The 15,452-nt window shown below is 52.7% G+C and overlaps 1 protein-coding gene across 1 annotated transcript; it reads left to right on the top strand.

The window, feature by feature from the left end:
• Positions 1–3,294: 3,294 nt before the first annotated feature.
• Positions 3,295–14,227, top strand: rtbdn (retbindin). The gene is given in 7 exon segments (XM_080512247.1): positions 3,295–3,527; positions 4,649–4,865; positions 4,976–5,075; positions 5,667–5,795; positions 7,396–7,492; positions 12,780–12,893; positions 12,895–14,227. Coding segments are annotated over 6 exon segments (831 nt in total). The 5' UTR covers positions 3,295–3,527; positions 4,649–4,705; the 3' UTR covers positions 13,126–14,227.
• Positions 14,228–15,452: the final 1,225 nt, after the last annotated feature.

Raw genomic sequence — 15,452 nt, 5'->3', positions numbered from 1 at the left:
TAATACTAAAATAATACTAATACTAATAATAGGGTCGGCAGAGGTGAAGTTTGCCTGCAGTACCGCGGAGTGACCACAGGATGGCGGTCTGCTCCCGCCACAATAAGAGACAGACCCAGAGGCTTCGTCCCACAGCAGGACACTGCCGCTGGACTGGAGGGTTTCTGTGCCATAAAGTTGTCTTTTAAAAATGTGTGTGTCCTCTTGTCTCACTGTCTCCTTCACCTGGTGTCAAACCAGGACAGACAAAACAGCAAATTGTCCCAAGGTCAGGTTCGTCTCCTCTGCTTTGAAGTGATTTACTGCCGAGCAACACAAGAGCTGGGACAGCAGGACAGCAGGACAGCAGGACAGAGGACAGCAGGGCAGAGGACAGCAGGGCAGAGGACAGACAGGTCACAGCAGGACAGAGGACAGACAGGACAGCATGGCAGAGGACAGACAGGACAGGGGACAGACAGGTCACAGCAGGACGGAGGACAGACAGGACAGGGGACAGGCAGGACGGAGAGGTCACAGTAGGATGGAGGACAGACAGGTCACAGCAGGACGGAGGACAGACAGGACGGAGGACAGACAGGACAGGGGACAGGCAGGACGGAGAGGTCACAGCAGGATGGAGGACAGACAGGACGGAGGACAGACAGGTCACAGCAGGATGGAGGACAGACAAGTCACAGCAGGACGGAGGACAGACAGGTCACAGCAGGACGGAGGACAGACAGGACGGAGGACAGACAGGTCACAGCAGGACGGAGGACAGCCAGGACGGAGGACAGACAGGACGGAGGACAGACAGGTCACAGCAGGACGGAGGACAGCCAGGACGGAGGACAGACAGGTCACAGCAGGATGGAGGACAGACAGGTCACAGCAGGACGGAGGACAGACAGGACGGAGGACAGACAGGTCACAGCAGGATGGAGGACAGAAATAAATAGATAAAGGATTTAAAGGGAAAGAGAAGCTCAGCCAAGGTTCTTCATTAGATAACTGGGAAGCACAGGGAGGGACGGAGGGACGGAGGGACGGAGGGACGGAGGGACGGAGGGACAGAGGGACGGAGGGATGGAGGGACGGAGGGACGGAGGGACAGAGGGACGGAGGGATGGAGGGACGGAGGGACAGAGGGATGGAGGGACGGAGTCTCAGATCATTGTCTGTCCCCATTTATTACTTGGAGACACTCAGAACATTGTATTTCCTGTCCTCTGCAGTGAAACATCATTAAACCTGGATCGTCTCTGAGGAAACACTTTCAGTTGTTGGTGTATATATACACACACACACACACACACACACACACACACACACACACACACACACACACACACACACACACACACACACACACACATATATATACATATATATATACATATATATGTATATATGGATTGGAACGTTACTACGGTGACTGTCAAAATAAAAGTACCAAGTTGGATTGTTGTTATGGTGACTGTCAAAATAAAAGCACCAAGTTGGATTGTTGTAATGGTGACTGTCAAAATAAAAGTACCAAGTTGGATTGTTGTTCTGGTAACTGTCAAAATAAAAGCACCAAGTTGGATTGTTGTTATGGTGACTGTCAAAATAAAAGCACCAAGTTGGAGGACAAATAGGTCAGTGTGACAAACCAAAGAGGCTCAAAAGGACAGGAATGTCAGTGATGGAGCCAACAGGAGGGTGGGGGCCGTCCTGAGGGTGGGGGCCGTCCTGGAGCTGGTCAGTGAGGGTGGGGGCCGTCCTGGAGCTGGTCAGTGAGGGTGGGGGCGTCTTTGTCCCCCAGCGTTCTGGTCCCTGAATAACTTCTCCACAAAGCTTCGTTATTCTTCCTCTAATTACTGGATGAAGAGCTTCTTGTCTGCCCCTCCCCCCACCCCCCCCCCCCACCCCTCCCCCCCCACCCCTCCCCCCTGACCCCTGTTATGAAACAGTCTGGTGGGCCGGCCTGGTTCCTGACCCGTCCTCCACCTGACCTGTCCTCCACCCGACCCGTCCTCCACCCGACCCGTCCTCCACCTGATCTGTCCTCCACCTGACCTGTCCTCCACCCGACCTGTCCTCCACCCAACCCGTCCTCCTCCGAGACGCTTCCATCATATGCAGGTTTTATCTAACGTCCAGTCTGTCTGTCCCATCTCTCCATCCCGTCCCTCTGTCCCCCCGTCCCCCCGTCCCTTTGTCCCTCCGTCCCGTCTCTCCGCCGGTTTGTTTGCCAAACACAGTTCTGTTGGCGACGCGTCGTCAGACGGGCGTATCTGGGCCACAAGACGTCCTCCATCTGCTGCCATGTGGAGAAAAGCCTTGCAGGGCGTAGGGAGTGGGTGGCGCGGGTCCAGCCGGGGATTAGGTCGCTACGCCGGAGCCAAGAGGAGACGGGATTAAAACCAGGAGCCGCAAACCGTAAATCCTCCGGTTATTTCTACAACCAGAGCCGGGTTCTGGCTGCTGGGCTCGTCTGGTGACCCGGGAGGGTGACCCGGGAGGGTGACCTGGGAGGGTGACCTGGGAGGGTGACCCGGGAGGGTGACCTGGGAGGGTGACCCGGGAAGGTGACCCAGAAGGGTGACCTGGGAGGGTGACCCGGGAGGGTGACCTGGGAGGGTGACCCGGGAAGGTGACCCAGAAGGGTGACCTGGGAGGGTGACCCAGCAGGTGTGACTCAGCACCACCTGTGATAGAGGGCAGGGGGCGGAGCTTCACCTGAGAATCTCTCTTTTCTGATCCTTGACTGGAAACTGAGGAGGAGGAAGAGGAAGAGGAAGAGGAAGAGGAAGAGGAAGAGGAAGAGGAAGAGGAAGAGGAAGAGGAAGAGGAAGAGGAGGAGGAGGAGGAAGAGGAAGAGGAAGAGGAGGAGGAAGAGGAGGAGGAGGAGGAAGAGGAAGAGGAAGAGGAGGAGGAAGAGGAAGAGGAAGAGGAGGAGGAGGAGGAAGAGGAGGAGGAGGAAGAGGAGGAGGAGGAGGAAGAGGAGGAAGAGGAAGAGGAGGAGGAAGAGGAGGAGGAGGAGGAAGAGGAAGAGGAAGAGGAGGAGGAGGAGGAAGAGGAAGAGGAAGAGGAGGAGGAGGAGGAAGAGGAGGAAGAGGAAGAGGAGGAGGAAGAGGAGGAGGAGTAGCTGGTGACCTCCTGCTGGGGGATTAACAGAGAGAGAGAGGGAGAGAGAGGATCGAGGGAGAGGGAGGGAGAGGAGAGGAGGGGGGGAGGAGGGGGGGGGGAGGAGGGGGGGGGAGGAGGAGGGGGGGGGCTGCAGCCTCGACACACTGAAACGTCCTTCATATAAACGGTGACCGAGTGTCGAGCAGCGGCTCCTGCTGCAGCGGCCGTCAGAGACCAGAGACCAGAGACCAGAGACCAGAGACCAGAGACCAGAGACCAGAGACCAGGGACCAGAGACCAGAGACCAGAGACCAGGGACCAGGGACCAGGGACCAGAGACCAGAGACCGAGCCGTCAGTATCCGTCGGGAGCCGCCGCCCCCCGGGACCGGAGCGCCGCCCGCCGCCCGCCGCGGCCACAGCGACACTCAGGTACCAGAGAAGAGGAAAAGAAGTGTGACTTCATAACGCAGCTGCTTTCGTCACTGTGACTTTATGATCACCTCGGTTTAGATTCTACCTTTTAAAAGTCTCACTTTCTCAAGCCAGTTTTCACTACTTTTCTATTTTAACCTCTATTTTATTTCTATTATAATAATAATAATTATTATTATTGTTATTAGTCCATTAATCATCACGATTCAAATTCAAAACAGCCAGTTTTCCTTCCTCACTACAGATTCTATGTTCAGTGAATCAGTAAATTAATTAAAGCAGCAAAACGTTTCGTTTGACGTCTGAAATACAACCACCGCTTTCTTTCATGGTTTATTTACTTATTTATTGCAGAAGTAGGTTTATTTACACATTTCACAGGAGCTTGTTTATTTATTAGTATTGAAAATAAGATATACATTTTTAAAATGGACGTTCTTGTATATTTGTACAATTTCCCTGGCAAAGCTATTCAGTCATTTAATTATTATGGTTTTAAAACTGTATTTTTTTCTAAATGTTTTGAGGCACCACCATATATATATATATATATATATATATATATATATATATATATATATATATATAGGGGGAATGAAACGCTTAACTTTAATTCTAAAGTTACTCAGCTGTTAGAGCAACTATTTAGCTAACGCGACAAGTTAGCTCAGCCGCTAGCAACAGACTAAACTCCCCAAGATTGAGCTATATATATATATATATATATATATATATATATATATATATATATATATATATATATATATATATATATATATATATATATATAGGGGGGGGTGGGTGGAGGGGGGGGTCATGGAAAGCGTCAGCGGGGTGAAACCAGGACCAGGTCCAGCAGATTTGTGTAATTGGTGTTCTGGCTCCAGGTCCTGCAGACGCTTGTCAGATTAAAGGCCGACGTGTCTGATTAGCGTCTCAGGAGGTCAGGAGGCGGAGCCTCTCCTCCGCCTGGAGGTCAGGAGGCGGAGCCTCTCCGCCACCTGGAGGTCAGGAGGCGGAGCCTCTCCGCCACCTGGAGGTCAGGAGGCGGAGCCTCTCTGCCGCCTGGAGGTCAGGAGGCGGAGCCTGAAGCAGCTTCCATGTCGTCTTCCCCGCAGAACTTCCTGTCCCGACTCTTCAACGCGGTCTGACCCACGCCCGCCTCTCCTCCAAAGATGGCCGCCACCGCCCCCCGTCTGCTCTTCCTGTGCGTCTCCCTGGCGGCGGCTCTGATTGGAGGGATCCGCTGTGAGGGGGCGTGTCTCCAGGACGGGAAGCACAAGGCCACGCCCGGCCCGGAGCCCCACCTGAGCGAGTGCGGGATGTACGGCGACAGTGAGTGACCCCAGCCTGGTTCAGAGGGCCCAAGAGCCCCGCCCCCCCCCTCCCCCTCCCCCCCCCCCCCCCAGGTAAACAACCTGTTTGTTTGTGTTTGCTGTGGACAGACAGCTGCTGTGGACAGGAGCACATCCAGGACCTGGTCTACGTCCCCTCCGCCAGCAGCAGGAACGACCCCTGGGACAAGTGTGGACCTCTGAGCTCCGAGTGAGTCCCCGTCGCCCCCCAGGGGTGAAGAGTGGTATTACACCGTCGATAAATCCATGGAACAACATGAGGAACGTGGTTAAATGGTCCGTTTTCTCCCATCATTCAGGTTTCCATGAGGAATTACAGAATAGAACAGAGTTTGTCTTCACGGTTTGCTTGACGCTTCAGCAGAAACATGAATAAATGACCGTCCAGATGTTGAAGCCAGAACAACATCTGGACTCGTCCAGATGTTGAAGCCAGAACAACATCTGGACTCGTCCAGATGTTGAAGCCAGAACAACAGCAGGGTTTCAGTTGAATTCCTCCCTGAAGCTCCATTCAGCCTCACGTCAGTCACGGTGGTTCTGCTGAGACGTGTCCCTCTGAGGCGTCTGTCCTCGTGTCCTCAGTGTCTCTGTGGGTCGAGGCTCCAGGGTCAAGGTTCCCCTGCAGGGAGAACCAGGGGGTTCGGGGGGGGGGCGTCCTGCGGGGGGCGCCAGAGAGCAGCAGCAGGGTTCTAGAATCTGAATTTTCATTTAGGAGGAAAGTAGAAAAGGGTGGAGTTGAACACTGTGGTGGTGAACTGACCTCCGTCGCCTCCTCCAGGTGTGAAGGCTTCCTGAAGAGGGTGTCGTGTTTCTACCGCTGCTCGCCGGACGCCGCCCGCTGGCCACACCCCCAACGCCGCTCCGCCATCCAGGCCGTGCCGCTGTGCCACAGCTTCTGCCGCGACTGGTGAGCACCTTCATTATGGGTTCCTCCTCCACCCGGGAGGTTCCCAGCTCCTCCTCCATCCTCCATTAGAACATTGATCCTAGCAGCTGCATTCACAATCTGCTGTGTCTGTGTGAGCTGGACTGGCTCCGCCCACACACACGCCCATCTATCACCTCTCGTGGCGCCATGTGCCAGAGCAGAGCTGGCTGATTGTGGGAGGAGTCAAAGGGGGAGGAGTCTACCTTGACTGTGATTCGCTGAACCCCCGATGACATCATATAGGGTTTGATTTCTGATTGGCTGCTTGGAGCAACACACTTTTTAAAAGAGAGAGAGAGAGAGAGAGAGACAGAGAGACAGAGAGACAGAGAGAGAGAGAGAGAGAGAGAGAGAGAGAGAGAGAGGACACACTTTCTACCCTTCTGGGGCGTCGGTCCAGATGTGGAGAGGTCAGTACTGCAGGAGGAGACGGTCAGTACTGCTAGAGGAGATGGTCAGTACTGCTGGAGGAGATGGTCAGTACTGCAGAAGGAGACGGTCAGTACTGCTAGAGGAGACGGTCAGTACTGCAGGAGGAGACAGTCAGTACTGCAGGAGGAGACGGTCAGTACTGCAGGAGGAGACAGTCAGTACTGCAGAAGGAGACGGTCAGTACTGCAGAAGGAGACGGTCAGTACTGCAGAAGGAGACAGTCAGTACTGCAGGAGGAGACGGTCAGTACTGCAGGAGGAGACGGTCAGTACTGCAGGAGGAGACGGTCAGTACTGCAGGAGGAGACGGTCAGTACTGCAGAAGGAGACGGTCAGTACTGCAGGAGGAGACGGTCAGTACTGCAGGAGGAGACGGTCAGTACTGCAGGAGGAGACGGTCAGTACTGCAGGAGGACCTTCAGGAAGTGGATTTAGCAGAATATATATATTTAACGACAATGTTTTTGAGTGAAAACACAAAACTTTAGTTGTGTTTTCGATGCTCGGAGCCGCTGAGGCTCAACTTGTTGACAACAGCTCTGAATGCTGTGGAGGCGCTGCTACTGCACATGCTCAGTAGGCCGTAGTTACTATTTCGTCTGCACATGCTCAGTAGGTCCTAGTTAAGATTTCCTCCCATTGTTAAAGCTTAAAGCTTCTGTTCTCTGCTGCATGTGTGGATTAACAACCATGAACAAGCAGCAGAGGCCCGACATGCTAACTATGTTTTCAAAACGTTTCCATGTAAACATGAAACCTTCCTGAAACGAAAAAAACAAAAATCACGTATTTTTGTTTGAATTGTTGTGGAAACAGTTCCTTTGATCTCTTCACCCTTTGACTTTATAGTTCTTTATCTGTTGAGATGAAAAAAGAGAGAATGAGGATAAACAAATGAAGGATTTGGGGATTAACAGTCACGTTGATCCGCTTCCATCTGAAGTTAGTTTTGTAAAGCTGAAAGCTCCTGAAGTCACTTTGTCACAGGAAAGTATTAATATGAATATTCAGAATTATCAGCAGCAGAATAGATTTAATCTGGTTTTCCTCTCACTCTGAACTCTGCCTGCTGCTTTGCAGACTGGAGTTTGTGTGTAAATAGAAATAGATATGAATCCGGTCTAGAGTCCATGTTCTGGTCTCTGCAGGTTCGACGGCTGCAGGATGGACCTGACCTGTGCTCGGACCTGGACCCGAGACCCCCGGGGGCAGAACTGCTCCGGGACCTGCGTCCAGTACCAGCAGGTAGGACCCGGTCCACAGGCCCAGGGTGGAGGGGGGGGGGAGGGGGGGTCAGGAGGCCGTCCGTCCGTCCATCCACCCACTCATCCATCCATCCATCCAGTCGCTCAGTTGTAGTGAAGCAAGACGTAGAACCAGGTGGTTCCGTCTGAGGAACGTTTCAATAGAACAGAGCTGAAGAGTCGTTTCTCATCATTACAGTGGGAATTTGATTATTTTCACACAAAACCACGAGAAAACCTCGTTTCCTTGAAAAGCAGCAGGTTAACAGAGCGGTAGGTTAGTGGAGGGTTAACAGAGCGGTAGGTTAGTGGAGGGTTAACAGAGCAATAGGTTAGTGGAGGGTTAACAGAGCGGTAGGTTAGTGGAGGGTTAACAGAGCGGTAGGTTAGTGGAGGGTTAACAGAGCAATAGGTTAGTGGAGGGTTAACAGAGCAATAGGTTAGTGGAGGGTTAACAGAGCGGTAGGTTAGTGGAGGGTTAACAGAGTGGTAGGTTAGTGGAGGGTTAACAGAGTGGAGGGTTAGTGGAGGGTTAACAGAGCGGTAGGTTAGTGGAGGGTTAACAGAGCAATAGGTTAGTGGAGGGTTAACAGAGCGGTAGGTTAGTGGAGGGTTAACAGAGTGGAGGGTTAGTGGAGGGTTAACAGAGCGGTAGGTTAGTGGAGGGTTAACAGAGTGGAGGGTTAGTGAAGGGTTAACAGAGCGGTAGGTTAGTGGAGGGTTAACAGAGCGGTAGGTTAGTGGAGGGTTAACAGAGCGGTAGGTTAGTGGAGGGTTAACAGAGTGGAGGGTTAGTGGAGGGTTAACAGAGCGGTAGGTTAGTGGAGGGTTAACAGAGCGGTAGGTTAGTGGAGGGTTAACAGAGCGGTAGGTTAGTGGAGGGTTAACAGAGTGGAGGGTTAGTGGAGGGTTAACAGAGTGGAGGGTTAGTGAAGGGTTAACAGAGCGGTAGGTTAGTGGAGGGTTAACAGAGCGGTAGGTTAGTGGAGGGTTAACAGAGCGGTAGGTTAGTGGAGGGTTAACAGAGTGGAGGGTTAGTGGAGGGTTAACAGAGCGGTAGGTTAGTGGAGGGTTAACAGAGCGGTAGGTTAGTGGAGGGTTAACAGAGCGGTAGGTTAGTGGAGGGTTAACAGAGTGGAGGGTTAGTGGAGGGTTAACAGAGTGGAGGGTTAGTGGAGGGTTAACAGAGCGGTAGGTTAGTGGAGGGTTAACAGAGCGGTAGGTTAGTGGAGGGTTAACAGAGCGGTAGGTTAGTGGAGGGTTAACAGAGCAATAGGTTAGTGGAGGGTTAACAGAGCGGTAGGTTAGTGGAGGGTTAACAGAGCGGTAGGTTAGTGGAGGGTTAACAGAGTGGAGGGTTAGTGGAGGGTTAACAGAGCAATAGGTTAGTGGAGGGTTAACAGAGCGGTAGGTTAGTGGAGGGTTAACAGAGCAATAGGTTAGTGGAGGGTTAACAGAGCGGTAGGTTAGTGGAGGGTTAACAGAGCAATAGGTTAGTGGAGGGTTAACAGAGCGGTAGGTTAGTGGAGGGTTAACAGAGCGGTAGGTTAGTGGAGGGTTAACAGAGTGGAGGGTTAGTGGAGGGTTAACAGAGCGGTAGGTTAGTGGAGGGTTAACAGAGTGGAGGGTTAGTGAAGGGTTAACAGAGCGGTAGGTTAGTGGAGGGTTAACAGAGCGGTAGGTTAGTGGAGGGTTAACAGAGCAGTAGATTAGTGGAGGGTTAACAGAGCGGTAGGTTAGTGGAGGGTTAACAGAGCGGTAGGTTAGTGGAGGGTTAACAGAGCGGTAGGTTAGTGGAGGGTTAACAGAGCGGTAGGTTAGTGGAGGGTTAACAGAGTGGAGGGTTAGTGGAGGGTTAACAGAGCGGTTAGGAACCTGCAGAGGAGGAACCTGCAGAGGAAGAACCTGCAGAGGAACCTGCAGAGGAGGAACCTGCAGAGGAACCTGCAGAGGAGGAACCTGCAGAGGAAGAACCTGCAGAGGAGGAACCTGCAGAGGAAGAACCTGCAGAGGAACCTGCAGAGGAAGAACCTGCAGAGGAACCTGCAGAGGAAGAACCTGCAGAGGAACCTGCAGAGGAGGAACCTGCAGAGGAGGAACCTGCAGAGGAGGAACCTGCAGAGGAACCTGCAGAGGAGGAACCTGCAGAGGAGGAACCTGCAGAGGAGGAACCTGCAGAGGAAGAACCTGCAGAGGAACCTGCAGAGGAAGAACCTGCAGAGGAACCTGCAGAGGAAGAACCTGCAGAGGAGGAACCTGCAGAGGAAGAACCTGCAGAGGAACCTGCAGAGGAACCTGCAGAGGAGGAACCTGCAGAGGAAGAACCTGCAGAGGAACCTGCAGAGGAGGAACCTGCAGAGGAAGAACCTGCAGAGGAACCTGCAGAGGAGGAACCTGCAGAGGAGGAACCTGCAGAGGAAGAACCTGCAGAGGAGGAACCTGCAGAGGAGGAACCTGCAGAGGAACCTGCAGAGGAGGAACCTGCAGAGGAGGAACCTGCAGAGGAGGAACCTGCAGAGGAAGAACCTGCAGAGGAGGAACCTGCAGAGGAGGAACCTGCAGAGGAACCTGCAGAGGAGGAACCTGCAGAGGAAGAACCTGCAGAGGAGGAACCTGCAGAGGAACCTGCAGAGGAGGAACCTGCAGAGGAGGAACCTGCTGAGGAGGAACCTGCAGAGGAAGAACCTGTAGAGGAGGAACCTGCAGAGGAGGAACCTGCTGAGGAAGAACCTGCAGAGGAGGAACCTGCAGAGGAAGAACCTGCAGAGGAGGAACCTGCAGAGGAAGAACCTGCAGAGGAGGAACCTGCAGAGGAAGAACCTGTAGAGGAGGAACCTGCAGAGGAGGAACCTGCTGAGGAAGAACCTGTAGAGGAGGAACCTGCAGAGGAGGAACCTGCAGAGGAGGAACCTGCAGAGGAGGAACCTGCAGAGGAGGAACCTGCAGAGGAGGAACCTGCAGCCGCGGCAGCGTCTTCAGGATAAACACTGAGGATTGGAAGCGTTGGGGGAGAATTTGCATAGAAACAAGGCGAGGGATTTAAAAAGGCGGCGAGCCGCTCGCTCTGCATGCTAAGCTGCTCTGGCCGTCTTTGTCCTCGGAGGACATTCTTGGCCAGCGATGGTCTGCTTTCTCTGGGCTTTAGAGACGCTTCCTGCTGCTGCTGGGAACCAGGAGACGCTGCATTACTGCAGGACCACGTTACTTCTATGTAATACTCCTACAAACAACTGCTTTCCTCTCAAAGAGATTAGATGGAAACTATGATTAGTGAACGACGGCGATTCTTTGAACCTGAAACGACCTGTGAAACAAGACGACACACTAATATCATGTAATGATGTTAAAAGCAACTGAGGAACCGATGACAATATAATCGAGACGCTCAAACTGAACAAAAACTACAAAACATCGTTATTTCCCAGGAATGCCGCCGTCCTGTTGGTGGTTTGGGTTTGATTCCAGGTCACATGGCCGTCGTTCTTCCTTCCTCCTGTTTGAGACGACCACTGGTCAGTTCGTCTCCTCAGAGCTTCTGCAGTTCAAACTGTGTTTAGAATCAACAATCGTCCTGTTCTTGTCCTAGAACTCCAGAAGCTTTTCTTCCTGCAGCAGAACTGAGCGGGAGGTTTTCAGAAAAGCTCAGTTTGAAGTGGAAGCAGGAACAAGAGGTTCCTGGTCTTCATGTTAATCTTCCTAAGTGGTTTATCCTCAGAGGAACGCCGTCGCTGGTCTGAATCCCTCAAGCTGTTCAATCACAGCAGCAGATTAGAGCTCAGGACTTCCTGCAGCGTTTGCTTTTTAACTTGTTTACCTGCATTTCTCATTCTATTGTGTTTGTATCTGTGCTGCTGTGACGTTTCCATTTCCCTCAAGTGACATTAGAGTAAATCCTGTGATTGACTCTAACGTCACATGTTTCTATTTAGAACGATCAAAAAACAAGGATTTACTGCAGTTTAAGGCTTCGGTCACCAGTAATTGGTGTTTAATTATTTGTTTTCTCTGCGGCGCAGCAGGTTTCAGATGGAATTAAAGCTGATGAGGACAGGAGAGGACAGGACAGGACAGGAGAGGAGAGGAGAGGAGAGGACAGGAGAGGACAGGAGAGGAGAGGAGAGGACAGGAGAGGACAGGAGAGGAGAGGAGAGGACAGGACAGGACAGGAGAGGACAGGACATGACAGGACAGGACAGGAGAGGAGGAGAGAGGACAGGACAGGACTGGAGAGGACAGGACAGGAGAGGACAGGACAGGACAGGACAGGACTGGAGAGGACTGGACAGGCCCTGGGACATTCCTGTCTCACTCCTTCCATCACCGTCTGAAGCCTCTTGCGCTGGACAGAATTAGATTTGGCAGCAAAACGCCGTCGTCTTTCCTTCTTTGTGGGACTCTATTTGTTGGGGTTTGTGAACCTCCAGGTGTTTGTGAACCTCCAGATGTTTGTGAGCCTCCAGGTGTTTGTGAACCTCCAGGTGTTTGTGAGCCTCCAGGTGTTTGTGAACCTCCAGGTGTTTGTGAGCCTCCAGGTGTTTGTGAGCCTCCAGGTGTTTGTGAACCTCCAGGTGTTTGTGAACCTCCAGATGTTTGTGAACCTCCAGGTGTTTGTGAACCTCCAGGTGTTTGTGAGCCTCCAGGTGTTTGTGAACCTCCAGGTGTTTGTGAACCTCCAGGTGTTTGTGAACCTCCAGGTGTTTGTGAACCTCCAGATGTTTGTGAACCTCCAGGTGTTTGTGAACCTCCAGGTGTTTGTGAACCTCCAGGTGTTTGTGAGCCTCCAGGTGTTTGTGAGCCTCCAGGTGTTTGTGAGCCTCCAGGTGTTTGTGAACCTCCAGGTGTTTGTGAACCTCCAGGTGTTTGTGAACCTCCAGGTGTTTGTGAACCTCCAGGTGTTTGTGAACCTCCAGATGTTTGTGAACCTCCAGGTGTTTGTGAACCTCCAGGTGTTTGTGAACCTCCAGATGTTTGTGAACCTCCAGATGTTTGTGAACCTCCAGGTGTTTGTGAACCTCCAGGTGTTTGTGAACCTCCAGATGTTTGTGAACCTCCAGGTGTTTGTGAACCTCCAGGTGTTTGTGAGCCTCCAGGTGTTTGTGAACCTCCAGGTGTTTGTGAGCCTCCAGGTGTTTGTGAACCTCCAGGTGTTTGTGAACCTCCAGATGTTTGTGAACCTCCAGGTGTTTGTGAGCCTCCAGATGTTTGTGAGCCTCCAGGTGTTTGTGAGCCTCCAGATGTTTGTGAGCCTCCAGATGTTTGTGAACCTCCAGATGTTTGTGCCCCTCCAGATGTTCCAGCACGGCCGGGACCTGTGCGAGAGCCTGTGGGGCGACGCCTTCATGACGGTGGAGGACGAGGAGGAGGAGGCGGGGGGGGAGGAGGCGGGGGGGGGGCCCCCGGCCCTGCGGCTGCCTGAGCCTCAGCCCGTCGGACCGGGACGTGATGGCGGCCCTGCGGGCCCAGCAGGACGACCCCGAGGAGCTGGACACCACCAAGGCCGGCCTGCCCCAGTACCGCGCCCCCTGCCAGCCCAAGCTGCCGGCCCCCCCCAGGGGCGGCCGGAGGGGCAACTCGGTGCTGCGGAAGCGCTCGGTGGAGGTGGAGGACGTGGAGGGCAGCGGCAGCGGACTGTAGGTGGCGCCGAGAACCACGTCTAGAGAGAACTAGACCCTAGTGTAGACCCCCCCCCCCCCCCCATCTTACAGTCCCTCTATATGATTATTAAATCTGCTTTAAAGACACCGCCGCTGAATAAGTGTTTAAAAGCTAAACCCTGAAATCATGAAGCTCTGGTTTGACCGAGGAGGATTTCTAACGATGAGAAACCTCAAGGAGATTCTCTTTTTACTTTTCACCATTTAATCCCACGACTCAGCGAAATGTTACTCAACAAGCTCAGAACAGCTCATCAGTCCCACAGGTCTGGAGGACCAGCGACACTCCAGCTGATCTCTGATCAGTTCCAGGTCGTGACGATCATCAACTTCACAGTTAGAGTTAAAATGTGACATAAAACCTAGAAGTTCCTCCAGCAGAGCGACCGTCGTGACGTTAAAACACAATAAAGGATGTTGGGCTCAGTTTTCTCAGCTTCAGGAAGATTCCCTGACTCGTCAGTGGGAACATGAGTCTCTTTTCAAATGTTACATCTTCGACGTCACCGTCGACCTGGTGGGTTTTGACGTCGTTCATTTGATTGATGCAAAGCGTGAGGAGACAGTTTGTCTGGGAATTCCACTCTTCTTGGTTGAAGGTTGATCAGAGTGGAGGAACTGAACCCTTCCAACCACTAGAGGTCAGTACAGACGTCAGCGTGACTGACAGGAATCATCCAGCTGGTTTGACCTGAATCCAACAAGTTCTTCACGCCGGGATCGAACCGGCAACCCGCCCGCACCTCCTCCCCGTAGCCCTCCGGCCCACGTCACTGCAGCAGTAGATCAGCCTGGTGGAGGAGGTCCTGCAGAGTAATCCTCCTGGGGAAAGTAACTTAGGTTCAGACTGCAGGATCTGGGAGGACGAGTGGAACCGGAGGGTCGAGTCTTCAGGCTCTGGTAGTTTGGTCACGTGTTCCCGCCGTTCCTCTCAGAATCACTTCCTGTTTCTAGGCCGTTAGACCCACAAGTTCTGGAAGAAGAAAAAGGGAAACCGACGTCGGTTCTGTGTTCAGTTTGCTGAAACCAGTGTTTCTGTTCTTTTCTTTACATTCTCAATAAAGACAACGTTTCTAAATGTCCCCGGAGCTCTTCCTTCCATGTTTCACGCCGCCGCAGCAACATTTACGCCGCGTTGGGGACGACATGCTAACGTCATGCTAACGTCCCACCAGCCTGGACGGTTTCACTGCGAGGACAGAACGACGGCCGTGCAGTACGCGGCTCCGCCACCAGGCGGCGCCACGTCACACTGACACCAGGATCTAAAGCGACCAGATCAGGGGTCTCAAACTCCCGCAGGGCCGCAGCCCTGCACGTTTTCCACGTTCTCCCTCCCTGAATGTCCTGAAGCGTCATCACCAGAGGACGAGCTGCTCGTTGAAGCAGGGAGACGTAGACAACCTGCAGGGCTGCGGCCCCCCAGGACGGAGTCACTGGCTGCTCCATCAGTCAACAGCGAAGCATCCTGACTGTCTGACTTCGGCAGACGGTAGAAACGTGGTCCAGCCAACAGCAGGTCCAGTCCTTTACTGAGCATTTCACACCAGTCAGACACAAACCCTTCCTGTGACCTTGCCGTGTAGGGAGGCGCGGCTCCGGAGCACACTTCATCATCATTCCACTGAGGAACACAAAGTCCTTGATACATGAACAACCTGCTTCTGAATCGTAGAGGAAACCAAGATGGCGGGTGGAAACTGGTTCAGAGACCAACAGTCTGACCAGCAAGGTGACACCCCTGGGCCAGAGACGTCTGTCCAACTGTCCCAGAGGACGACTGGAGGACCAGTTAGTGAGGAGACACGAAGAGACTGGAGGCGTCAGGGAGTCAGACCCTGGCGGCGACTCACAACTTGGTTCTGGGAGAAAAATCACTGGAATCCTTCTTTTAGATTGATTCTTCTGAAACGTCACATTTGGGGAGAAAATGTTCATTCCCTCCCCGTCAGTCAGGCATAATATTAACATGCAACCCCATCTAGTGGTGGGAAGTGGAATTACAAGCCTGTGTAGGTCCTGTCCATTATACATCTATTGCTCATCAGTCGGCTTCTTTACCTGCACCCTACCACCCACTGCGCCGTATGAAGGGAATGGAATGGAAGATGGACACCGTTGTTTCAAGATCCCATTTATTTGTTGTGCAAAAGTAGAAGAAATGACTACAAATGTTTGATTTGCCTCCGTCTCCCCCGTCCTACGACCTACGACCTACAGAGCCCGACACCCGACGGGCCGGAAGGCCGAACTGCAAACGCACCGCAAACATGACACCATAAATATAAAGTCCAGCAGGAAGAAGAA

This window comes from Blennius ocellaris (genome assembly GCF_963422515.1).
Source record: "Blennius ocellaris genome assembly, chromosome: 16".
In the NCBI taxonomy this organism is placed as follows: domain Eukaryota; kingdom Metazoa; phylum Chordata; class Actinopteri; order Blenniiformes; family Blenniidae; genus Blennius; species Blennius ocellaris.
Note: the sequence above shows the minus strand (reverse complement) of the source record. Positions and strands in the feature narration are given on the sequence as shown.